The 27938-nt window shown below is 46.6% G+C and overlaps 1 protein-coding gene across 6 annotated transcripts in view; it reads left to right on the plus strand.

Annotated features, from left to right (window-relative positions):
• Nucleotides 1-27938, plus strand: part of LOC110524889 (cytoplasmic FMR1-interacting protein 1 homolog) — a 79542-nt gene that overhangs the window by 14365 nt on the left and 37239 nt on the right. For 2 of the 6 annotated variants that reach the window (XM_036978966.1, XM_036978964.1), the window contains exons 2-13: nt 8935-9055; nt 9151-9240; nt 13543-13620; nt 13735-13836; nt 14933-15114; nt 17072-17168; nt 19967-20095; nt 21476-21580; nt 22984-23075; nt 23172-23289; nt 24589-24711; nt 24903-25028. In XM_036978966.1, coding sequence (XP_036834861.1) covers nt 8939-9055; nt 9151-9240; nt 13543-13620; nt 13735-13836; nt 14933-15114; nt 17072-17168; nt 19967-20095; nt 21476-21580; nt 22984-23075; nt 23172-23289; nt 24589-24711; nt 24903-25028 — 1359 coding nt within the window. In that variant the 5' untranslated portion in view covers nt 8935-8938. Of the gene's footprint in view, nt 1-8934; nt 9056-9150; nt 9241-13542; nt 13621-13734; nt 13837-14932; nt 15115-17071; nt 17169-19599; nt 19607-19966; nt 20096-21475; nt 21581-22983; nt 23076-23171; nt 23290-24588; nt 24712-24902; nt 25029-25204; nt 25229-25396; nt 25426-27938 lie in introns of those variants that run through there. The other 4 variants (XM_036978965.1, XM_036978967.1, XM_036978969.1 and 1 more) reach the window with 4 other exon arrangements.

Raw genomic sequence — 27938 nt, forward strand, 5'->3', positions numbered from 1 at the left:
CTGAGTGTCTGTGGTCAAGTTGCAGCAGGCAGCCAAGTTTACTGTCACTCAGTCAGAATGTGCATTAGCATTTCATAGTGTCTTCTCTACTCTTACCCCGCCTGTTAGATATTATACACATTGATAGCCTCCAGCCTGTTAGATATTATACACATTGATAGCCTCCAGCCTGTTAGATATTATACACGTTGATAGCCTCCAGCCTGTTAGATATTATACACATTGATAGCCTCCAGCCTGTTAGATAGTATACACGTTGATAGCCTCCAGCCTGTTAGATATTATACACGTTGATAGCCTCCAGCCTGTTAGATATTATACACATTGATAGCCTCCAGCCTGTTAGATAGTATACACATTGATAGTATACACATTGATAGCCTGATGCCTGTTAGATATGTACGTGGGTATTAATAACTATTTCTTACCAGTCGTACTTTGTCAGTCACACACTTGGTGGACCAACCCCTCACAGATCACGTGTTTTGACCCCAACCTCTCACAGATCACGTGTTTTGACCCCAACCTCTCACAGATCACGTGTTTTGACCCCAACCCCTCACAGATCACGTGTTTTGACCCCAACCCCTCACAGATCACGTGTTTTGACCCCAACCTCTCACAGATCACGTGTTTTGACCCCAACCTCTCACAGATCACGTGTTTTGACCCCAACCTCTCACAGATCACGTGTTTTGACCCCAACCTCTCACAGATCACGTGTTTTGACCCCAACCCCTCACAGATCACGTGTTTTGACCCCAACCCCTCACAGATCACGTGTTTTGACCCCAACCCCTCACAGATCACGTGTTTTGACCCCAACCCCTCACAGATCACGTGTTTTGACCCCAACCCCTCACAGATCACGCGTTTTGACCCCAACCTCTCACAGATCACGTGTTTTGACCCCAACCTCTCACAGATCACGTGTTTTGACCCCAACCCCTCACAGATCACGTGTTTTGACCCCAACCCCTCACAGATCACGTGTTTTGACCCCAACCCCTCACAGATCACGTGTTTTGACCCCAACCCCTCACAGATCACGTGTTTTGACCCCAACCCCTCACAGATCACGTGTTTTGACCCCAACCTCTCACAGGTCACGTGTTTTGACCCCAACCTCTCACAGGTCACGCGTTTTGACCCCAACCCCTCACAGATCACGCGTTTTGACCCCAACCCCTCACAGATCGCGCGTTTTGATGCATTTAGTCTTATTTTACTGTTAAATGAACCTTCCATTGTTACATAGAGATGCCGTTTAAAGGGCACCGTATCGCAAAGTAAATTAATACTAACTTTGCATTACATTACATGATATGGCTAAATAATGTCATTTAAGAGTAATTTTTTTACCAAATATTGCCATCACGACTTTACTTGCTATTTAAATAAAAACACTTGGGTGAACTGTTGCAAAACAAATATATAATATATATTCCATTTCAGCTGTCCGCTTTCAAAATGCAGACATACAGCCAGTACAAGGTGCACTTACCCTAACCCCGCCCTCTTCTCCTTTGATAGGTGCACTTACCCTAACCCCGCCCTCTTTTCCTTTGATAGGTTCACTTACCCTAACCCCGCCCTCTTCTCCTTTGATAGGTGCACTTACCCTAACCCCGCCCTCTTCTCCTTTGATAGGTGCACTTACCCTAACCCCGCCCTCTTCTCCTTTGATAGGTGCACTTACCCTAACCCCGCCCTCTTCTCCTTTGATAGGTGCACTTACCCTAACCCCGCCCTCTTCTCCTTTGATAGGTGCACTTACCCTAACCCCGCCCTCTTTTCTTTTGATAGGTGCACTTACCCTAACCCCGCCCTCTTTTCTTTTGATAGGTGCACTTACCCTAACCCCGCCCTCTTTTCCTTTGATAGGTGCACTTACCCTAACCCCGCCCTCTTTTCCTTTGATAGGTGCACTTACCCTAACCCCGCCCTCTTTTCCTTTGATAGGTGCACTTACCCTAACCCCGCCCTCTTTTCTTTTGATAGGTGCACTTACCCTAACCCCGCCCTCTTTTCCTTTGATAGGTGCACTTACCCTAACCCCGCCCTCTTTTCCTTTGATAGGTGCACTTACCCATAACCCCACCCTCTTTTCCTTTTGATAGGTGCACTTACCCTAACCCCGCCCTCTTTTCCTTTTGATAGGTGCACTTACCCTAACCCCGCCCTCTTTCTGCTCTACATGCAGTTGGAGTCGCAACATTAAGATGTTTTGTACCACAAATGGAATGAGCATAGACAATGCAGCTGCTCTATGGGTCTGGACTTAAGCCATACAGCTGTGGGTGCCGTTATTTTGGGTGCCGGTGTTTGGGTTCTGGTGTTTGGGTTCTGGTATTGCAGTGGTGGAAAAAGTACCCAATTGTCAAAGTTGAGTAAAAATATAGATTCTTTGATAAAGTTACTCAAGTAAAAGTCAGCCAGTAAAATAGTACTTGAGTAAAAGTCTAAAACTATTTGATTTTAAATATGTAAGTATCAAAAGTAAATGTAATTGCTAAAATATACTTAATTATCAAAAGTAGAAGTAAAAGTATAAATCATTTCAAATTCCTTATATTAAGCAAACCAGACATGGCCATTTATTTACTAAAGATGCGTTTGTGTTTATCGAGTCCTCCAGACCAAAGGCAGTAGGGATGACCACGTGTTCTCTGGTGCGTCAATTTCAAAAAATGTTCTGTCCTGCTAAGCATTCAAAATGGAACGAATACTTTGGGTTGCCAGGGAAAATGGAACGAATACTTTGGGTTGCCAGGGAAAATTGAACGAATACTTTGGGTTGCCAGGGAAAATGGAACGAATACTTTGGGTTGTCAGGGAAAATGGAACGAATACTTTGGGTTGCCAGGGAAAATGGAACGAATACTTTGGGTTGTCAGGGAAAATGGAACGAATACCACAACACGCTCCTGCCCAAGTCAAGCACGGATTATTTGGCATATCTTGTTACTTGCTAGCTACTCTGACAATTTGACAAGAACATGTGGTAACTAACTAGCGTGTTATTTAGAAACGAATGAGTGATTGTGCTAGAAAGCCCAACGGCTAGCTAGTTGACTGCTGCGGCGAGCAAGAGAGGACTCGTTTTGAAAAGTTGGATCATCTCATCCTTTGAGGCAGGGGTGTCAAACTCATTCCATGGAGGTCCTAGTGTCTGCTGGCTTTTGGGTTTTCTTTTCAATTAAGACTAAGACTTAGGCGACCAGGTGAGGGGAGTTCCTTACTAATTAGTGACCTTAATTCATCATTCAAGAACAAGGGAGGAGCGAAACCCTCTGAGTTTGACATGTGCTTTGAGACTTAGTGTTCTTACACTGTGATGTTGAACATTCAACTCAACTGGGAAACATCCATGGCAGGCATCGTTGTCACCTTATGTTGCAACATGACTTCTGAGTGATAGGAAGCACGAGCACCACCAATCAGCCGACACCACTGTGCACACACCTGTTGTTACTATGACAACTAGTGTAGCCATGTCAGCTAATGACTGTTGCCTGAACACAAATCTGATTTGGACAGTCAATATTCCAAATCGGATTTGAGCATTAAGGCCTGCAGTGTTCTCCTGTCCACATGGCCTCTGATTCCTCACGTCTGTGTGTGTGTCAGTGTGTCTGTCTGACAGTGCTAGGCGGTTAGTGCTTTTTGAGGTCGGTTCTATTCTAAAAAATACGATATTACGGTTTTCTTTTTTTAAACATTAAATGCAGTGCATTATGTGGAATGCTGTAACATCACAGAATAAAACAGAGCCACATGATGATAGTGACTGTCCATCACTACAGATCACTTATGAACCATCATTTAATACCTTTTTAATACAGTATTCCAGTTGTATATTAAATTGGTTTTATTTAATGACTTTTAGTATTTCATTCCAAGTCATCATCTCATCCCTATAGAGCTGCTGCCTATGCTGTCTTACAAAATCACTATTTTGTAGTTCTTCAAAGTAAAATAAGGCATACTTTCATGACTGCTGAATACCAACTATCAATCAGTGTTTCCCAAACTCGGTCCTGGGGCCCCCCTGAGTGCATTTTTTTAGTTTTTTTTTTCCCGAGTACTACACAGCTGATTCAAATAACGAACTCATCATCAATCTTTGATTATTTGAATCAGCTGTGTCGTGCTAGGGCAAAAAACGAAACTTGCACCCAAGTGGGGCACCAGGACCGAGTTTGGGAACCCCCGACTTAGTGCATGTATTTTCAAGTAGAGATACCTCGAGTTGCAACAAATTTAAATACCTGGAGATCTGAGATCATGTATTTTCAGGTAGAGATACCTCGAGATGCAACAGATTTATAAACCTGGAGATCTGAGATCATGTATTTTTAGGTAGAGATACCTCGAGATGCAACAGATTTATAAACCTGGAGATCTGAGATCATGTATTTTTAGGTAGAGATACCTCGAGATGCAACAGATTTATAAACCTGGAGATCTGAGATCATGTATTTTCAGGTAGAGATACCTCGCGATGCAACAGATTTATCAACCTGGTGATCTGAGATCATGTATTTTCAGGTAGAGATACCTCGAGATGCAACAGATTTATAAACCTGGAGATCTGAGATCATGTAGAGATACCCTACGAGACATTCTTCTCACTACTGTCCGTGTCTGCCCAACACTACTAACGTAGCCGGCGTAAAAGAAACACACCTGGATTATATGGTCATTGTAGTTCATTACCACGGTTTCTGAGCTAAAATATGTAGAGTTTTGTCCTGTTGGAAACTACAACTCCCATCGCACAGTTCAGCTGGTCTGATTTACTGTATCTCTAGAGCAGTGGTTCATCCCGGTGCTGGTGACCCACAGGGTGCACATTGTAGTTTTTTTCCCTAGCACTACACAGCTGATTCAAATGATCAACTCATCATCTTTGATGATTTCAATCAGGTGTGTAGTGCGAATGCAACAACTACAATGTGCGCCCTGTGGGTCCCCAGGACCAGGATGATGAACCGCTGCTCAAGGAAAACTAGGAAATGTGTGCATTAAGCTCTCAGAAAAAAACCCAGAAGGAAATGGAATTCATATTATTGAACCGATGTCGGTCAATTAGTTGTTTAAAACCGAAAAATAGCCAACATTTCAGTTAATTTCTCAGCACTAATGTCTGTTAGTGGAGCGTCCCCTGAACCGGTCTGCCGCCTGTCTGGCCGGTCTGCCGCCTGTCTGGCCGGTATCCCTCTCACACCCTGTCCATGGGTGATTGTGTGTCCCCACAGTCCTTTGTAATACCGATCTGACGGTCTGTTTTCATTGCAGTGAGTCTTTATTGTTCCATGGCAATAAATCTCCATCAGCAGTTGAGAGAAAGAGAAGAGAAGCATGTGACTGTATTATCAAGACTGCAACGAAGCTAATTAGAATGTGTTTAACCTACAGCCGGAGGCCTTTAATCATTGTTTAACCTACAGCCGGAGGCCTTTAATCATTATTTAACCTACAGCCGGAGGTGTTTAATCATTATTTAACCTACAGCCGGAGGCCTTTAATCATTATTTAACCTACAGCCGGAGGCCTTTAATCATTATTTAACCTACAGCCGGAGGCCTTTAATCATTATTTAACCTACAGCCGGAGGCCTTTAATCATTATTTAACCTACAGCCGGAGGTGTTTAATCATTATTTAACCTGCAGCCGGAGGTATTTAATCATTATTTAACCTGCAGCCGGAGGCCTTTAATCATTATTTAACCTACAGCCGGAGGCCTTTAATCATTATTTAACCTACAGCCGGAGGTATTTAATCATTATTTAACCTACAGCCGGAGGTATTTAATCATTATTTAACCTACAGCCCTGGAGGTATTTAATCATTATTTAACCTACAGCCGGAGGTGTTTAATCATTATTTAACCTACAGCCGGAGGCCTTTAATCATTATTTAACCTACAGCCGGAGGCCTTTAATCATTATTTAACCTACAGCCGGAGGCCTTTAATCATTATTTAACCTACAGCCGGAGGTGTTTAATCATTATTTAACCTACAGCCGGAGGTGTTTAATCATTATTTAACCTACAGCCGGAGGTATTTAATCATTATTTAACCTACAGCCGGAGGTATTTAATCATTATTTAACCTGCAGCCGGAGGTATTTAATCATTATTTAACCTGCAGCCGGAGGTATTTAATCATTATTTAACCTACAGCCGGAGGTATTTAATCATTATTTAACCTACAGCCGGAGGTATTTAATCATTATTTAACCTACAGCCGGAGGTGTTTAATCATTATTTAACCTACAGCCGGAGGCCTTTAATCATTATTTAACCTACAGCCGGAGGCCTTTAATCATTATTTAACCTACAGCCGGAGGTGTTTAATCATTATTTAACCTACAGCCGGAGGTATTTAATCATTATTTAACCTACAGCCGGAGGCCTTTAATCATTATTTAACCTACAGCCGGAGGCGTTTAATCATTATTTAACCTACAGCCGGAGGTGTTTAATCATTATTTAACCTACAGCCGGAGGTGTTTAATCATTATTTAACCTACAGCCGGAGGTGTTTAATCATTATTTAACCTACAGCCGGAGGCCTTTAATCATTATTTAACCTACAGCCGGAGGCCTTTAATCATTATTTAACCTACAGCCGGAGGCCTTTAATCATTATTTAACCTACAGCCGGAGGCCTTTAATCATTATTTAACCTACAGCCGGAGGCCTTTAATCATTATTTAACCTACAGCCGGAGGTATTTAATCATTATTTAACCTACAGCCGGAGGCCTTTAATCATTATTTAACCTACAGCCGGAGGTGTTTAATCATTATTTAACCTACAGCCGGAGGCCTTTAATCATTATTTAACCTACAGCCGGAGGCCTTTAATCATTATTTAACCTACAGCCGGAGGCCTTTAATCATTATTTAACCTACAGCCGGAGGTATTTAATCATTATTTAACCTACAGCCGGAGGCCTTTAATCATTATTTAACCTACAGCCGGAGGTGTTTAATCATTATTTAACCTACAGCCGGAGGCCTTTAATCATTATTTAACCTACAGCCGGAGGTGTTTAATCATTATTTAACCTGCAGCCGGAGGTGTTTAATCATTATTTAACCTACAGCCGGAGGTGTTTAATCATTATTTAACCTACAGCCGGAGGCCTTTAATCATTATTTAACCTACAGCCGGAGGCCTTTAATCATTATTTAACCTACAGCCGGAGGCCTTTAATCATTATTTAACCTACAGCCGGAGGTGTTTAATCATTATTTAACCTACAGCCGGAGGTGTTTAATCATTATTTAACCTGCAGCCGGAGGCCTTTAATCATTATTTAACCTACAGCCGGAGGTGTTTAATCATTATTTAACCTACAGCCGGAGGTATTTAATCATTATTTAACCTACAGCCGGAGGTGTTTAATCATTATTTAACCTACAGCCGGAGGCCTTTAATCATTATTTAACCTACAGCCGGAGGCCTTTAATCATTATTTAACCTACAGCCGGAGGCCTTTAATCATTATTTAACCTACAGCCGGAGGTGTTTAATCATTATTTAACCTGCAGCCGGAGGCGTATTTAACCTACAGCCGGAGGCGTTTTAATCATTTATACTAGGCTATTATGTTATACCTGGACCTGTCCTGTACTTTACACTGTCTATATAAAAGTATGTGGACACGCCTTCAAATTCAGCTATTTCAGCGCAACCCATTGCTGACCGGTGTGTAACATCGAGCACAGACAAACTGGCCGAGCAGCCGCACACAAGACTCTGGACTCTGGAGCAGTGGAAACACGTTCTCTGGAGGGATGAATCGAGCTACACTATCTGGGTTTGGTGGATGCTAGGACAACGCTACCTGGCCCCAATGCATAGTGCCAACTGAAACGTTTGGTGAAGGAGGAATAATGGTCTGGGGCTGTTTTTCATGGTTCAGACTAGGCCTCTTAGTTCCAGTGAAGGGAAGTCTTAAAATGACATTCTAGACTAGGGATGCACATTTTGGGGAATATTCAGACGTGGAAACTTTCTATGGGAATTAACAGGAATATATGGGAATTCATATTGATACTGTTTATATGTAGATGTCTTTTTGCATTGGATATATTTACCAGGATGAGGGTTGCAGTAGATATCTCAGATAAGGGGGAGTGAGGCCTAAGACGGTTTTATAAATAAGCATATAACTAGTGGGTCTTGCGACGGGTATACAGAGATGACCAGTTTACAGAGGAGTATAGAGTGCAGTGATGTGTCCTGTAAGGAGCATTGGTGGCAAATCTGATGTTGGATGGACAAGGAGGCATGGCTGAGTCAAATAGGAGTCCTGACCTATATCTGTGTGTTCCAGCAGCATCATATCTCTAACTCCTATATCTGTGTGTTGTTGCAGCATCATATCTCTAACTCCTATATCTTTCTTATTCCAGCAGCATCATATCTCTAACTCCTATATCTGTGTGTTCCAGCAGCATCATATCTCTAACTCATATCTGTGTTGTTGTTGCAGCATCATGTCTCTAACTCCTATATCTGTGTGTTCCAGCAGCATCATGTCTCTAACTCATATCTGTGTTGTTGTTGCAGCATCATGTCTCTAACTCCTATATCTGTGTGTTCCAGCAGCATCATGTCTCTAACTCATATCTGTGTTGTTGCAGCATCATATCTCTAACTCCTATATCTGTGTGTTCCAGCAGCATCATATCTCTAACTCCTATATCTGTGTTGTTGCAGCATCATATCTCTAACTCCTATATCTGTGTGTTCCAGCAGCATCATATCTCTAACTCATATCTGTGTTGTTGTTGCAGCATCATGTCTCTAACTCCTATATCTGTGTGTTCCAGCAGCATCATGTCTCTAACTCATATCTGTGTTGTTGTTGCAGCATCATGTCTCTAACTCCTATATCTGTGTGTTGTTGCAGCAGCATGGCGTCCACGGTGACCCTGGAGGATGCTCTGTCCAATGTGGACCTTCTGGAGGAGCTGCCTCTCCCAGACCAGCAGCCCTGCATCGAGCCCCTGCCCTGCTCCCTCATGTACCAGGTAAGAACTGTTCTCAGATCTCCTGTCAAGCTCAGCAGGTAAACACCTGAATGTAGATTTAATTTGATTAAAACATCCTCTCTCTCTCTCCAAAGCCCAACTTCAACACCAACTTTGAGGACCGTAATGCCTTTGTGACGGGGATCGCCAGATATATCGAGCAGGCCACCGTCCACTCTAGCATGGTAAGTACCAGTTTCCAGTTGCAATGTGTAGCCTATTGAATACATAGGAAATGGTCACCAGAGCTCTAGCAATAAAAACACAGCACAGTACATCAGCCTTTGGACATTATGAAATCATTAACTTCCTCTAGATTCTCCAGCCCCCAGAACAGGGACAGAGGGGTTATGGTTAGAGAAAGGGCTGCTGGGAGGGTTGACTAGGGAGTGAATAGAGGTGAATGTGGTGACTTCCCTACCATGTGAACATAGCCACTACCCCAGCCTGTGTCAGGGTTGTTCCCTACCATGTGAACATAGCCACTACCCCAGGCTGTGTCAGGGTTGTTCCCTACCATGTGAACATAGCCACTACCCCAGCCTGTGTCAGGGTTGTTCCCTACCATGTGAACATAGCCACTACCCCAGGCTGTGTCAGGGTTGTTCCCTACCATGTGAACATAGCCACTACCCCAGGCTGTGTCAGGGTTGTTCCCTACCATGTGAACATAGCCACTACCCCAGCCTGTGTCAGGGTTGTTCCCTACCATGTGAACATAGCCACTACCCCAGCCTGTGTCAGGGTTGTTCCCTACCATGTGAACATAGCCACTACCCCAGCCTGTGTCAGGGTTGTTCCCTACCATGTGAACATAGCCACTACCCCAGCCTGTGTCAGGGTTGTTCCCTACCATGTGAACATAGCCACTACCCCAGCCTGTGTCAGGGTTGTTCCCTACCATGTGAACATAGCCACTACCCCAGGCTGTGTCAGGGTTGTTCCCTACCATGTGAACATAGCCACTACCCCAGCCTGTGTCAGGGTTGTTCCCTACCATGTGAACATAGCCACTACCCCAGCCTGTGTCAGGGTTGTTCCTTACCATGTGAACATAGCCACTACCCCAGCCTGTGTCAGGGTTGTTCCCTACCATGTGAACATAGCCACTACCCCAGCCTGTGTCAGGGTTGTTCCCTACCATGTGAACATAGCCACTACCCCAGCCTGTGTCAGGGTTGTTCCCTACCATGTGAACATAGCCACTACCCCAGCCTGTGTCAGGGTTGTTCCCTACCATGTGAACATAGCCACTACCCCAGCCTGTGTCAGGGTTGTTCCCTACCATGTGAACATAGCCACTACCCCAGCCTGTGTCAGGGTTGTTCCCTACCATGTGAACATAGCCACTACCCCAGCCTGTGTCAGGGTTGTTCCCTACCATGTGAACATAGCCACTACCCCAGCCTGTGTCAGGGTTGTTCCCTACCATGTGAACATAGCCACTACCCCAGCCTGTGTCAGGGTTGTTCCCTACCATGTGAACATAGCCACTACCCCAGCCTGTGTCAGGGTTGTTCCCTACCATGTGAACATAGCCACTACCCCAGGCTGTGTCAGGGTTGTTCCCTACCATGTGAACATAGCCACTACCCCAGCCTGTGTCAGGGTTGTTCCCTACCATGTGAACATAGCCACTACCCCAGCCTGTGTCAGGGTTGTTCCTTACCATGTGAACATAGCCACTACCCCAGCCTGTGTCAGGGTTGTTCCCTACCATGTGAACATAGCCACTACCCCAGCCTGTGTCAGGGTTGTTCCCTACAGCATTCACAGAGAGCCAGGGATATGGCGCAGCATTCACAGAGAGCCAGGGATATGGCGCAGCATTCACAGAGAGCCAGGTATATGGGGCAGCATTCACAGAGAGCCAGGGATATGGCGCAGCATTCACAGAGAGCCAGGGATATGGCGCAGCATTCACAGAGAGCCAGGGATATGGCGCAGCATTCACAGAGAGCCAGGGATATGGCGCAGCATTCACAGAGAGCCAGGGATATGGCGCAGCATTCACAGAGAGCCAGGGATATGGCGCAGCATTCACAGAGAGCCAGGGATATGGCGCAGCATTCACAGAGAGCCAGGGATATGGCGCAGCATTCACAGAGAGCCAGGGATATGGCGCAGCATTCACAGAGAGCCAGGGATATGGCGCAGCATTCACAGAGAGCCAGGTATATGGCGCAGCATTCACAGAGAGCCAGGGATATAGCGCAGCATTCACAGAGAGCCAGGGATATGGCGCAGCATTCACAGAGAGCCAGGGATATGGCGCAGCATTCACAGAGAGCCAGGGATATGGCGCAGCAAAAATATGATTTATTTTCCTTTAAATCTAAAAAAGTATTCTCCGATCAACTAAAAGCCCAGACTATTTGAAATGAAAAGGCATGATATGGTCAAGACTTTACAGCTCCTGCGTCTAGCTAGGACTCCTCCCACAGAAGGCCAACTTCCTCCATTTACCTGCACACTTGCCAAAGTGCAGCAAAAAATAATTGAAATTCCTTTTAATCGAACAAATCCTATCAACTTAAAGCATAGACAACAAGACAGGAAAATACATCATCTGATCTCCTCTGTGTATAATTTATTTCTGGCCACCCATTCTGAAACTAACTGCAGCTCTTTAAGTGTTGCAGTGGCATGTCATTAGTAAAGATTGAAAAAGTAAGGGGCCTAGACAGCTGCCCTGGGGAATTCCTGATTCTACCTGGATAATGATTCTAAGGGGAACAGCAATTAACTCTTTATCCACATTATAGCAGGGGGGGGAGGGGGTGTAAAGCCATAACACAAGTTTTTCCAGCAGCAGACTATGACCGATAATGTCAAAAGCTGCGTTGAAGTCTAACAAAACAGCCCCACAATCTTTTTGTCAACAATTTCTGTCAGCAAATCATCATTCATTTGTGTAAGTGCTGTGCTTGTTGAATGTCCTTCCTTATAAGCATGCTGAAAGTCTGTTGTCAATTTGTTTACCATAAAATAGCATTGTATCTGGTGAAACACAATTTTTCGTAAAAATATACTACGGGTTGGTAACAGAATGATTGGTCGTCTATTTGAGCCAGTAAAGGGTGCTCTACTATTCTTAGGTGGTGGAATTACTTTTGCTCCCTTCAGGCCCGAGGACACACCCTTTATAGTAGGTTTAGATTGAAGATGTGGCAATATCGTCCATTATTATCCTCAGTAATTTTCCATCCAAGATGTCAGACCCCGGTGGCTTGTCATTGTAGATAGACGACAACAAAAAATGTCACTTCTTCCACACTCACTTTACAAATTCAAAATGATTAATGTTAATAAGTGTGGTAATTGGTGTTTTAGAGCGACCGACAGGTCACCATGAAACAGCACTGTTAGCCAACCAGTCAGCCAGCCAGCCAGCCAGCCAGCCAGTCAGTCAGTCAGCCAACCAACCACCGAGACCAAGCCTGCTCTGAATGCACTGATGCACAACCTCAGAGGCTAGTAGCTGTATTGTACCTCAGGAACCTCAGAGAGAGAGAGAGAGAGGCTAGTAGCTGTATTGTACCTCACCAACCTCAGAGAGAGAGAGGCTAGTAGCTGTATTGTACCTCACCAACCTCCGTGAGAGAGGCTAGTAGCTGTATTGTACCTCACCAACCTCCGTGAGAGAGGCTAGTAGCTGTATTGTACCTCACCAACCTCCGAGAGAGAGAGGCTAGTAGCTGTATTATACCTCAGAGAGAGAGAGAGAGAGAGAGAGAGAGGCTAGTAGCTGTATTGTACCTCAGGAAACTCAGAGAGAGGCTAGTAGCTGTATTGTACCTCAGAACCTCAGCGAGAGAGGCTAGTAGCTGTATTGTACCTCACCAACCTCCATGAGAGAGGCTAGTAGCTGTATTGTACCTCACCAACCTCCGTGAGAGAGGCTAGTAGCTGTATTGTACCTCACCAACCTCCGTGAGAGAGGCTAGTAGCTGTATTGTACCTCACCAACCTCCGAGAGAGAGAGGCTAGTAGCTGTATTATACCTCAGAGAGAGAGAGAGAGAGAGAGAGGCTAGTAGCTGTATTGTACCTCAGGAAACTCAGAGAGAGGCTAGTAGCTGTATTGTACCTCAGAACCTCAGCGAGAGAGGCTAGTAGCTGTATTGTACCTCACCAACCTCCATGAGAGAGGCTAGTAGCTGTATTGTACCTCACCAACCTCCGTGAGAGAGGCTAGTAGCTGTATTGTACCTCACCAACCTCCGTGAGAGAGGCTAGTAGCTGTATTGTACCTCACCAACCTCAGAGAGAGAGAGGCTAGTAGCTATATTGTACCTCAGGAAACTCAGAGAGAGAGGCTAGTAGCTGTATTGTACCTCAGGAAACTCAGAGAGAGGCTAGTAGCTGTATTGTACCTCAGGAACCTCAGAGAGTGAGGCTAGTAGCTGTATTGTACCTCACCAACCTCAAAGAGAGAGGCTAGTAGCTGTATTGTGTTTGAGAGCATTGTAACTGTCTTCCTTTTAGAATGAGATGCTGGAGGAGGGCCAGGAGTATGCTGTGATGCTGTACACGTGGAGGAGCTGCTCTCGCGCTATCCCACAGGTAACCTCCATATAACTCACCTGACAAACCGTCTATACTGTGGGGTTCTAGTTGCAACCTGTTGTGCACTGGACCTCTATGTAAATATGTTACCGATCATCTCCCCTTCATCAGGTGAAGTGTAATGAGCAGCCCAACAGAGTGGAGATCTATGAGAAGACAGTGGAGGTGCTGGAGCCTGAGGTCACCAAGCTCATGAACTTTATGTACTTCCAGGTAACACCAACCAGCCGGAGGCACCCTCACCTCTCTCGCTCACACACCCTCGCCTCTCTCTCTCACACACACACCCCCTCGCCTCTCTCACACACACACACCCCCTCGCCTCTCTCACACACACACACCCCCTCGCCTCTCTCTCACACACACACCCCCTCGCCTCTCTCACACACACACCCCCTCACCTCTCACACACACACACCCCCTCGCCTCTCACACACACACACCCCCTCGCCTCTCACACACACACACCCCCTCGCCTCTCTCACACACACACCCCCTCGCCTCTCTCACACACACCCCCTCGCCTCTCTCTCACACACACACACCCTCACCTCTCTCACACACACACCCCCTCACCTCTCTCACACACACACCCCCTCACCTCTCTCACACACACACCCCCTCACCTCTCTCTCTCACACACACCCCCTCGCCTCTCTCTCACACACACACACCCTCACCTCTCTCACACACACACCCCCTCGCCTCTCACACACACACACCCCCTCACCTCTCTCTCTCACACACACCCCCTCACCTCTCTCTCTCACACACACCCCCTCGCCTCTCTCTCACACACACACACCCTCACCTCTCTCACACACACACCCCCTCACCTCTCTCACACACACACCCCCTCACCTCTCTCACACACACACCCCCTCACCTCTCTCTCACACACACCCCCTCACCTCTCTCTCTCACACACACCCCCTCACCTCTCTCTCACACACACACCCCCTCACCTCTCTCACACACACACACACCCCCTCACCTCTCTCACACACACACCCCCTCACCTCTCTCACACACACACCCCCTCACCTCTCTCACACACACACCCCCTCACCTCTCTCTGTCACACCAACCAGCCGGAGGCTCCCTCACTCACTCACTCACTCACTCACTCACTCACACACCTCTCTCTGTAGATAATATTCTCATATGTTCTGTGAAATATTGTATACACATTTAGTTAAAATAATTTGTTCAAATTAAATTAATATAAAGATGTGTTCTTGAAATGTAACTGTTAAACCTTCTATCCATGTCGAACCCCCCCCCCCCCCCCCCTCTTTCTCCTCATCAGCGATTGGCTATAGACCGGTTCTGTGGGGAGGTGCGTCGTCTCTGCCACGCTGAGAGGAGGAAGGACTTTGTCTCCGAGGCCTACCTCCTGACCTTGGGGAAGTTCATCAACATGTTCGCTGTGCTGGATGAACTCAAGAACATGAAGTGTAGCGTCAAGAACGACCACTCTGCATACAAACGGTACAGAAAGGTCCTACATGGGACCCTATTCCCTTTATAGTGCACTGTTGTGGAACTGGGCCCAAAGGTCTCTGGTCAAGTGGTGGAACTGGGCCCAAAGGTCTCTGGTCAAGTGGTGGAACTGGGCCCAAAGGTCTCTGGTCAAGTGGTGGAACTGGGCCCAAAGGTCTCTGGTCAACAGTGGTGGAACTGGGCCCAAAGGTCTCTGGTCAAGTGGTGGAACTGGGCCCAAAGGTCTCTGGTCAACAGTGGTGGAACTGGGCCCATAGGTCTCTGGTCAACAGTGGTGGAACTGGGCCCATGGGTCTCTGGTCAACAGTGGTGGAACTGGGCCCATGGGTCTCTGGTCAACAGTGGTGGAACTGGGCCCATGGGTCTCTGGTCAACAGTGGTGGAACTGGGCCCATAGGTCTCTGGTCAACAGTGGTGGAACTGGGCCCAAAGGTCTCTGGTCAACAGTGGTGGAACTGGGCCCATAGGTCTCTGGTCAACAGTGGTGGAACTGGGCCCATAGGTCTCTGGTCAACAGTGGTGGCACTGGGCCCATAGGTCTCTGGTCAACAGTGGTGGAACTGGGCCCATGGGTCTCTGGTCAACAGTGGTGGAACTGGGCCCATGGGTCTCTGGTCAACAGTGGTGGAACTGGGCCCATGGGTCTCTGGTCAACAGTGGTGGAACTGGGCCCATAGGTCTCTGGTTAACAGTGGTGGAACTGGGCCCATAGGTCTCTGGTCAACAGTGGTGGAACTGGGCCCATAGGTCTCTGGTCAACAGTGGTGGAACTGGGCCCATGGGTCTCTGGTCAACAGTGGTGGAACTGGGCCCATGGGTCTCTGGTCAACAGTGATATCCTATCAGGAGCAGTGATATGAGCAGTGATATCCTACCAGGAGCAGTGTCATCCTATCATGAGCAGTGGGAGATGCAGTATATTCTGGAACACATTTGCTATCATAGACACTAGATGGTATCATCACTCAGCGTACCCTCCCTGCTATCATAGACACTAGATGGTATCATCACTCAGCGTCCCCTCCCTGCTATCATAGACACTAGATGGTATCATCACTCAGCGTCCCCTCCCTGCTATCATAGACACTAGATGGTATCATCACTCAGCGTCCCCTCCCTGCTATCATAGACACTAGATGGTATCATCACTCAGCGTCCCCTCCCTGCTATCATAGACACTAGATGGTATCATCACTCAGCGTCCCCTCCCTGCTATCATAGACACTAGATGGTATCATCACTCAGCGTCCCCTCCCTGCTATCATAGACACTAGATGGTATCGTCACTCAGCGTCCCCTCCCTGCTATCATAGACACTAGATGGTATCGTCACTCAGCGTCCCCTCCCTGCTATCATAGACACTAGATGGTATCATCACTCAGCGTCCCCTCCCTGCTATCATAGACACTAGATGGTATCGTCACTCAGCGTCCCCTCCCTGCTATCATAGACACTAGATGGTATCATCACTCAGCGTCCCCTCCCTGCTATCATAGACACTAGATGGTATCATCACTCAGCGTCCCCTCCCTGCTATCATAGAGACTAGATGGTATCATCACTCAGCGTCCCCTCCCTGCTATCATAGAGACTAGATGGTATCATCACTCAGCGTCCCCTCCCTGCTATCATAGACACTAGATGGTATCGTCACTCAGCGTCCCCTCCCTGCTATCATAGACACTAGATGGTATCATCACTCAGCGTCCCCTCCCTGCTATCATAGACACTAGATGGTATCGTCACTCAGCGTCCCCTCCCTGCTATCATAGACACTAGATGGTATCATCACTCAGCGTCCCCTCGCCGCCTTGATCTCTCACGTACTGTTCTTCCTCCGTCTCTCCCTCCCGCCTTCTATCTCCTTCCCTCTCTCCCTCCCGCCTTCTTCTTCCCTCTGTCTCTCTCCCTCCATCTCCTCCCCCCTTCCTCTCCTCTCTGTAGAGCTGCCCAGTTCCTCAGGAAGATGTCAGAACCCTCGTCCATCCAGGAGTCTCAGAACCTCTCCATGTTTCTGGCCAACCACAACAAGATCACTCAGGTAACACACACACACCTGGCCAACCACAACAAGATCACTCAGGTAACACACACACCTGGCCAACCACAACAAGATCACTCAGGTAACACACACACCTGGCCAACCACAACAAGATCACTCAGGTAACACACACACCTGGCCAACCACAACAAGATCACTCAGGTAACACACACACCTGGCCAACCACAACAAGATCACTCAGGTAACACACACACCTGGCCAACCACAACAAGATCACTCAGGTAACACACACACCTGGCCAACCACAACAAGATCACTCAGGTAACACACACACCTGGCCAACCACAACAAGATCACTCAGGTAACACACACACCTGGCCAACCACAACAAGATCACTCAGGTAACACACACACACCTGGCCAACCACAACAAGATCACTCAGGTAACACACACACACACCTGGCCAACCACAACAAGATCACTCAGGTAACACACACACACACCTGGCCAACCACAACAAGATCACTCAGGTAACACACACACACACCTGGCCAACCACAACAAGATCAGTCAGGTAACACACACACACACCTGGCCAACCACAACAAGATCAGTCAGGTAACACACACACACACCTGGCCAACCACAACAAGATCAGTCAGGTAACACACACACACACCTGGCCAACCACAACAAGATCAGTCAGGTAACACACACACACACCTGGCCAACCACAACAAGATCACTCAGGTAACACACACACCTGGCCAACCACAACAAGATCACTCAGGTAACACACACACCTGGCCAACCACAACAAGATCAGTCAGGTAACACACACACACACCTGGCCAACCACAACAAGATCAGTCAGGTAACACACACACACACCTGGCCAACCACAACAAGATCAGTCAGGTAACACACACACACCTGGCCAACCACAACAAGATCAGTCGGGTAACACACACACACGTGGCCAACCACAACAAGATCAGTCAGGTAACACACACACACCTGGCCAACCACAACAAGATCACTCAGGTAACACACACACCTGGCCAACCACAACAAGATCACTCAGGTAACACACACACCTGGCCAACCACAACAAGATCACTCAGGTAACACACACCTGGCCAACCACAACAAGATCACTCAGGTAACACACACACCTGGCCAACCACAACAAGATCACTCAGGTAACACACACACCTGGCCAACCACAACAAGATCACTCAGGTAACACACACACCTGGCCAACCACAACAAGATCACTCAGGTAACACACACACCTGGCCAACCACAACAAGATCACTCAGGTAACACACACACCTGGCCAACCACAACAAGATCACTCAGGTAACACACACACCTGGCCAACCACAACAAGATCACTCAGGTAACACACACACCTGGCCAACCACAACAAGATCACTCAGGTAACACACACACACCTGGCCAACCACAACAAGATCACTCAGGTAACACACACACACACCTGGCCAACCACAACAAGATCACTCAGGTAACACACACACACACCTGGCCAACCACAACAAGATCAGTCAGGTAACACACACACACCTGGCCAACCACAACAAGATCACTCAGGTAACACACACACCTGGCCAACCACAACAAGATCACTCAGGTAACACACACACACCTGGCCAACCACAACAAGATCACTCAGGTAACACACACACACCTGGCCAACCACAACAAGATCACTCAGGTAACACACACACACCTGGCCAACCACAACAAGATCACTCAGGTAACACACACACACCTGGCCAACCACAACAAGATCACTCAGGTAACACACACACCTGGCCAACCACAACAAGATCACTCAGGTAACACACACACCTGGCCAACCACAACAAGATCACTCAGGTAACACACACACCTGGCCAACCACAACAAGATCACTCAGGTAACACACACACCTGGCCAACCACAACAAGATCACTCAGGTAACACACACACCTGGCCAACCACAACAAGATCACTCAGGTAACACACACACCTGGCCAACCACAACAAGATCAGTCAGGTAACACACACACACACCTGGCCAACCACAACAAGATCAGTCAGGTAACACACACACACACCTGGCCAACCACAACAAGATCAGTCAGGTAACACACACACACCTGGCCAACCACAACAAGATCACTCAGGTAACACACACACCTGGCCAACCACAACAAGATCACTCAGGTAACACACACACACCTGGCCAACCACAACAAGATCACTCAGGTAACACACACACCTGGCCAACCACAACAAGATCACTCAGGTAACACACACACACCTGGCCAACCACAACAAGATCACTCAGGTAACACACACACACCTGGCCAACCACAACAAGATCACTCAGGTAACACACACACCTGGCCAACCACAACAAGATCACTCAGGTAACACACACCTGGCCAACCACAACAAGATCACTCAGGTAACACACACACCTGGCCAACCACAACAAGATCACTCAGGTAACACACACACCTGGCCAACCACAACAAGATCACTCAGGTAACACACACACACCTGGCCAACCACAACAAGATCACTCAGGTAACACACACACACCTGGCCAACCACAACAAGATCACTCAGGTAACACACACACACCTGGCCAACCACAACAAGATCACTCAGGTAACACACCGTGCCGACGAACATACTATTGTCCATCATTCTCTGTTAATCTCCAACGATTCTATTTGTTGAATCGCCACCCAGCAGGTTTCAGCTGTTGGTCTTTCCTCTCTAAAACAACACTTGTCAGTTAAACATCTCTCTCTGTCTCCAGTCTCTGCAGCAGCAGTTGGAGGTGATTAACGGCCACGATGAGCTGCTGGCTGACATAGTCAACCTGTGTGTTGATTACTATGAGAACAGGATGTACCTGACCCCCAACGAGAAACACATGCTGCTCAAGGTACGCTACCGTCTGGCTGGCCGGCTCCGAACATGGCCTCCTATTCCCTTCGACCATGGGGTTAGGTCTGTACCTGTCTGTTACCTCTAGGTGATGGGGTTAGGTCTGTACCTGTCTGTTATCTCTAGGTGATGGGGTTAGGTCTGTACCTGTCTGTTACCTCTAGGTGATGGGATTTAGTCTGTACCTGTCTGTTATCTCTAGGTGATGGGGTTTGGTCTGTACCTGTCTGTTACCTCTAGGTGATGGGGTTAGGTCTGTACCTGTCTGTTATCTCTAGGTGATGGGGTTAGGTCTGTACCTGTCTGTTACCTCTAGGTGATGGGATTTAGTCTGTACCTGTCTGTTATCTCTAGGTGATGGGGTTTGGTCTGTACCTGTCTGTTACCTCTAGGTGATGGGGTTAGGTCTGTACCTGTCTGTTACCTCTAGGTGATGGGGTTTGGTCTGTACCTGTCTGTTACCTCTAGGTGATGGGGTTTGGTCTGTACCTGTCCGTTACCTCTAGGTGATGGTTTGGTCTGTACCTGTCTGTTACCTCTAGGTGATGGGGTTTGGTCTGTACCTGTCTGTTACCTCTAGGTGATGGGATTTGGTCTGTACCTGTCTGTTATCTCTAGGTGATGGGGTTTGGTCTGTACCTGTCTGTTACCTCTAGGTGATGGGGTTTGGTCTGTACCTGTCTGTTACCTCTAGGTGATGGGGTTTGGTCTGTACCTGTCTGTTACCTCTAGGTGATGGGGTTTGGTCTGTACCTGTCTGTTACCTCTAGGTGATGGGATTAGGTCTGTACCTGTCTGTTACCTCTAGGTGATGGGGTTAGGTCTGTACCTGTCTGTTATCTCTAGGTGATGGGGTTTGGTATGTACCTGGCTGTTACCTCTAGGTGATGGGGTTAGGTCTGTACCTGTCTGTTACCTCTAGGTGATGGGGTTTGGTCTGTACCTGTCTGTTACCTCTAGGTGATGGGGTTTGGTCTGTACCTGTCTGTTATCTCTAGGTGATGGGGTTTGGTCTGTACCTGGCTGTTACCTCTAGGTGATGGGGTTAGGTCTGTACCTGTCTGTTATCTCTAGGTGATGGGGTTTGGTCTGTACCTGGCTGTTACCTCTAGGTGATGGGGTTAGGTCTGTACCTGTCTGTTACCTCTAGGTGATGGGGTTTGGTCTGTACCTGTCTGTTACCTCTAGGTGATGGGGTTTGGTCTGTACCTGTCTGTTATCTCTAGGTGATGGGGTTTGGTCTGTACCTGGCTGTTACCTCTAGGTGATGGGGTTAGGTCTGTACCTGTCTGTTACCTCTAGGTGATGGGGTTTGGTCTGTACCTGTCTGTTACCTCTAGGTGATGGGGTTTGGTCTGTACCTGTCTGTTATCTCTAGGTGATGGGGTTTGGTCTGTACCTGATGGATGGCAGTAACAGCAACATCTACAAAATGGACGCCAAGAAGAGGATCAACCTGACAAAGATTGACAAGTTCTTCAAGGTGAGCAGTAGGAGAGACATGTTGCTGTGGGTGTTATCAGTATGTGTCTAAACCAAGGATGTGTCGCTGACCTTTCACCCTCAATCAACATTGAAAATCTAATCGTTTTTATGTCTGTGTGTGTTCATAAACTGTCTGTGTAGTGAATTAGGGGTACATGGGCCTTATTGTCTGTGTAGTGAATTAGGGGTACATGGGCCTTATTGTCTGTGTAGTGAATTAGGGGTACATGGGCCTTACTGTCTGTGTAGTGAATTAGGGGTACATGGGCCTTACTGTCTGTGTAGTGAATTAGGGGTACATGGGCCTGACTGGTCTTCATGTATCTGAAATGGCTCTGACTAACTGACTGGTCTTCATGTATCTGAAATGGCTCTGACTAACTGACTGGTCTTCATGTATCTGAAATGCCTCTGACTAACTGACTGGTCTTCATGTATCTGAAATGCCTCTGACTAACTGACTGGTCTTCATGTATCTGAAATGCCTCTGACTAACTGACTGGTCTTCATGTATCTGAAATGGCTCTGACTAACTGACTGGTCTTCATGTATCTGAAATGGCTCTGACTAACTGACTGGTCTTCATGTATCTGAAATGGCTCTGACTAACTGACTGGTCTTCATGTATCTGGAATGGCTCTGACTAACTGACTGGTCTTCATGTATCTGGAATGGCTCTGACTAACTGACTGGTCTTCATGTATCTGGAATGGCTCTGACTAACTGACTGGTCTTTATGTATCTGAAATGGCTCTGACTAACTGACTGGTCTTCATGTATCTGAATTGGCTCTGACTAACTGACTGGTCTTCATGTATCTGGAATGGCTCTGACTAACTGACTGGTCTTCATGTATCTGAATTGGCTCTGACTAACTGACTGGTCTTCATGTATCTGAATTGGCTCTGACTAACTGACTGGTCTTCATGTATCTGGAATGGCTCTGACTAACTGACTGGTCTTCATGTATCTGGAATGGCTCTGACTAACTGACTGGTCTTTATGTATCTGAATTGGCTCTGACTAACTGACTGGTCTTCATGTATCTGAAATGGCTCTGACTAACTGACTGGTCTTCATGTATCTGAAATGGCTCTGACTAACTGACTGGTCTTCATGTATCTGGAATGGCTCTGACTAACTGACTGGTCTTCATGTATCTGGAATGGCTCTGACTAACTGACTGGTCTTCATGTATCTGAAATGGCTCTGACTAACTGACTGGTCTTCATGTATCTGAAATGGCTCTGACTAACTGACTGGTCTTCATGTATCTGGAATGGCTCTGACTAACTGACTGGTCTTCATGTATCTGGAATGGCTCTGACTAACTGACTGGACTTCATGTATCTGAAATGGCTCTGACTAACTGACTGGTCTTCATGTATCTGTCCCCAACAGCAACTGCAGGTGGTGCCTTTGTTTGGTGACATGCAGATTGAGCTGTCCAGGTACATCAAGACAAGCGCACACTTTGAAGAGAACAAGAACAGGTGAGGTTTTCTCTTCTCTCTCTTTCTCTCTCTCTTCTCTCTCTTTCTCTCTCCTCCATCCACCTCTTCTCACCTCTCTCTCCTCCCTGTTCCCAGGTGGTCATGTACCTCAACAGGCAGCAGTCCTCAGTATAATATCTGTGAGCAGATGGTTCAGATCAGGGAAGACCACATGAGGTTCATCTCTGAGCTGGCTCGCTACAGCAACAGTGAGGTGAGCACCTAGCAACACACCTTTCCCTGTCTGGGTCTGTTAACCTGTTATGTCCTAATAAAGATGTCTTTCTCTAGGTGGAGACCAGGGTCTGTTATGTCCTAATAAAGATGTCTCTCTAGGTGGAGACCAGGGTCTGTTATGTCCTATTAAAGATGTCTCTCTAGGTGGAGACCAGGGTCTGTTATGTCCTAATAAAGATGTCTCTCTAGGTGGAGACCAGGGTCTGTTATGTCCTATTAAAGATGTCTCTCTAGGTGGAGACCAGGGTCTGTTATGTCCTAATAAAGATGTCTCTCTAGGTGGAGACCAGGGTCTGTTATGTCCTAATAAAGATGTCTCTCTAGGTGGAGACCAGGGTCTGTTATGTCCTAATAAAGATGTCTCTCTCTAGGTGGAGACCAGGGTCTGTTATGTCCTAATAAAGATGTCTCTCTCTAGGTGGAGACCAGGGTCTGTTGACCTGTTATGTCCTAATAAAGATGTCTCTCTCTAGGTGGAGACCAGGGTCTGTTGTGTCTCTCTAGGTGGAGACCAGGGTCTGTTATGTCCTAATAAAGATGTCTCTCTCTAGGTGGAGACCAGGGTCTGTTATGTCCTAATGAAGATGTCTCTCTCTCTAGGTGGAGACCAGGGTCTGTTAACCTGTTATGTCCTAATAAAGATGTGTCTCTCTAGGTGGAGACCAGGGTCTGTTATGTCCTATTAAAGATGTCTCTCTAGGTGGAGACCAGGGTCTGTTATGTCCTAATAAAGATGTCTCTCTAGGTGGAGACCAGGGTCTGTTATGTCCTAATAAAGATGTCCCTCTCTAGGTGGAGACCAGGGTCTGTTATGTCCTAATAAAGATGTCTCTCTAGGTGGAGACCAGGGTCTGTTATGTCCTAATAAAGATGTCTCTCTCTAGGTGGAGACCAGGGTCTGTTATGTCCTAATAAAGATGTATCTCTCTAGGTGGAGACCAGGGTCTGTTAACCTGTTTTGTCCTAATAAAGGTGTCTCTCTCTAGGTGGAGACCAGGGTCTGTTATGTCCTAATAAAGATGTCTCTATCTAGGTGGAGACCAGGGTCTGTTATGTCCTAATAAAGATGTATCTCTCTAGGTGGAGACCAGGGTCTGTTAACCTGTTTTGTCCTAATAAAGGTGTCTCTCTCTAGGTGGTGACCAGGGTCTGTTATGTCCTAATAAAGATGTCTCTCTCTAGGTGGAGACCAGGGTCTGTTATGTCCTAATAAAGATGTCTCTCTCTAGGTGGTGACCAGGGTCTGTTATGTCCTAATAAAGATGTCTCTCTCTAGGTGGTGACGGGGTCCGGTCGTCAGGAGGCCCACAAGACAGACCATGAGTACAGGAAGCTGTTTGACCTGTCCCTGCAGGGGATGCAGCTACTGTCCCAGTGGAGCGCACACGTCATGGAAGTGGTGAGTGACCCCTGACCTCGGACCCATCCAGGGTTAAGGTTGGCACTAAAACAACACGACAGGACAGAATAAATGAACTGGGTTCATGCAGATTGATCTCACCAAAGCTATAAATACTTCATGTTATAAAAGCAGGTTTTCTAACACGGTGAGGATGATGATGATGATGATGATGACTCTTCTTCTTGCAGTACTCGTGGAAGCTGGTTCATCCAACAGATAAGTACTCGAACAAGGAGTGTCCTGACAACGCGGAGGAGTATGAACGAGCTACACGATACAACTACACAAGCGAGGAGAAGTTCTCCCTGGTAGAGGTCAGTCAGCCTAACCCCTCTTTAGCGAGGAGAAGTTCTCCCTGGTAGAGGTCAGTCAGCCTAACCCCTCTTTAGTGAGGAGAAGTTCTCCCTGGTAGAGGTCAGTCAGCCTAACCCCTCTTTAGTGAGGAGAAGTTCTCCCTGGTAGAGGTCAGTCAGCCTAACCCCTCTTTAGCGAGGAGAAGTTCTCCCTGGTAGAGGTCAGTCAGCCTAACCCCTCTTTAGTGAGGAGAAGTTCTCCCTGGTAGAGGTCAGTCAGCCTAACCCCTCTTTAGTGAGAAGTTCTCCCTGGTAGAGGTCAGTCAGCCTAACCCCTCTTTAGTGAGGAGAAGTTCTCCCTGGTAGAGGTCAGTCAGCCTAACCCCTCTTTAGTGAGGAGAAGTTCTCCCTGGTAGAGGTCAGTCAGCCTAACCCCTCTTTAGCGAGGAGAAGTTCTGTCTTTAGGCGTGTCTCTAACTAACCTGTCTCTAACTAACCTGTGTGAGGTGTGTCTCTAACTAACCTGTCTCTAACTAACCTGTGTGAGGTGTGTCTCTAACTAACCTGTCTCTAGGTGTGTCTCTAACTAACCTGTGTGAGGCGTGTCTCTAACTAACCTGTGTGAGGTGTGTCTCTAACTAACCTGTCTCTAATTAACCTGTGTGAGGTGTCTCTGACTAACCTGTCTCTGACTAACCTGTCTCTAATTAACTTGTGTGAGGTGTGTCTCTGCCTAACCTGTCTCTAATTAACCTGTGTGAGGTGTGTCTCTAACTAACCTGTCTCTGACTAACCTGTCTCTAATTAACCTGTCTCTAATGAACCTGTCTCTAACTTAACTGTCTCTAATTAACCTGTCTCTGGGTGTGTCTCTAATTAACCTGTCTCTGACTAACCTGTCTCTAATTAACCTGTCTCTAGGCGTGTCTCTAATTAACCTGTGTGAGGTGTCTCTAACTAACCCGTCTCTGACTAACCTGTCTCTAATGAACCTGTCTCTAGGTGTGTCTCTAATTAACCTGTCTCTAATGTACCTGTCTCTAATTTACCTGTGTGAGGTGTGTCTCTAACTAACCTGTCTCTAACTAACCTGTGTGAGGTGTGTCTCTAACTAACCTGTGTGAGGTGTGTCTCTAACTAACCTGTGTGAGGTGTGTCTCTAATTAACCTGTGTGAGGTGTGTCTCTAATTTACCTGTGTGAGGTGTCTCTAACTAACCTGTCTCTAACTAACCTGTCTCTAATTAACCTGTGTGAGGTGTGTCTCTAACTAACCTGTCTCTGACTAACCTGTCTCTAATGAACCTGTCTCTAACTAACCTGTCTCTAATTAACCTGTGTGAGGTGTGTCTCTGACTAACCTGTCTCTGACTAACCTGTCTCTAATGAACCTGTCTCTAACTAACCTGTCTCTAATTAACCTGTGTGAGGTGTGTCTCTAACTAACCTGTCTCTAACCTGTCTCTAATGAACCTGTCTCTAACTAACCTGTCTCTAATTAACCTGTGTGAGGTGTGTCTCTAACTAACCTGTCTCTGACTAACCTGTCTCTAATGAACCTGTCTCTAACTAACCTGTCTCTAATTAACCTGTGTGAGGTGTGTCTCTAACTAACCTGTCTCTAACAAACCTGTCTCTAATTAACCTGTGTGAGGTGTGTCTCTAACTAACCTGTCTCTAACAAACCTGTCTCTAATTAACCTGTGTGAGGTGTGTCTCTAACTAACCTGTCTCTAACAAACCTGTCTCTAATTTACCTGTGTGAGGTGTGTCTCTGACTAACCTGTCTCTAATTAACCTGTGTGAGGTGTGTCTCTAACTAACCTGTCTCTAACAAACCTGTCTCTAATTAACCTGTGTGAGGTGTATCTCTGACTAACCTGTCTCTGACTATCCTGTCTCTAATTAACCTGTGTGAGGTGTGTCTCTGACTAACCTGTCTCTAATTAACCTGTGTGAGGTGTGTCTCTAACTAACCTGTCTCTAATGAACCTGTCTCTAACTTAACTGTCTCTAATTAACCTGTCTCTGGGTGTGTCTCTAATTAACCTGTCTCTAGGCGTGTCTCTAATTAACCTGTGTGAGGTGTGTCTCTAACTAACCCGTCTGACTAACCTGTCTCTAATTAACCTGTCTCTTGGCGTGTCTCTAATTAACCTGTGTGAGGTGTCTCTAATTAACCTGTCTCTAGGTGTGTCTCTAATTAAACATGTCTCTAATTTACTTGTGTGAGGTGTGTCTCTAATTAACCTGTCTCTAATTTACCTGTGTGAGGTGTGTCTCTAACTTACCTGTCTCTAATTAACCTGTCTCTGAGGTGTCTCTAACTAACCTGTCTCTAATTAACCTGTCTTTAGGTGTGTCTCTAATTAACCTGTCTATAGGTGTGTCTCTAACTAACCTGTCTCTAGGTGTGTCTCTAACTAACCTGTCTCTAGCTAACCTGTCTCTAATTAACCCGTTTCTAATTAACCTGTCTCTAGGTCTGTCTCTAATGAACCTGTGTGAGGTGTGTCTCTAACTAACCTGTCTCTAATTAACCTGTCTTTAGGTGTGTCTCTAATTAACCTGTCTTTAGGTGTGTCTCTAACTAACCTGTCTCTAGCTAACCTGTCTCTAATTAACCCGTTTCTAATTAACCTGTCTCTAGGTCTGTCTCTAATGAACCTGTGTGAGGTGTGTCTCTAACTAACCTGTCTCTAATTAACCTGTCTTTAGGTGTGTCTCTAATTAACCTGTCTTTAGGTGTGTCTCTAATTAACCTGTCTCTAGGTGTGTCTCTAATTAACCTGTCTCTAGGTGTGTCTCTAATTAACCTGTCTCTAGGTGTGTCTCTAATTAACCCGTCTTTAGGTGTGTCTCTAACTAACCTGTCTCTAACTAACCTGTCTCTAATTAACCTGTTTCTAATTAACCTGTCTCTAGGTGTGTC

This window comes from Oncorhynchus mykiss, chromosome 5, assembly GCF_013265735.2.
Source record: "Oncorhynchus mykiss isolate Arlee chromosome 5, USDA_OmykA_1.1, whole genome shotgun sequence".
In the NCBI taxonomy this organism is placed as follows: domain Eukaryota; kingdom Metazoa; phylum Chordata; class Actinopteri; order Salmoniformes; family Salmonidae; genus Oncorhynchus; species Oncorhynchus mykiss.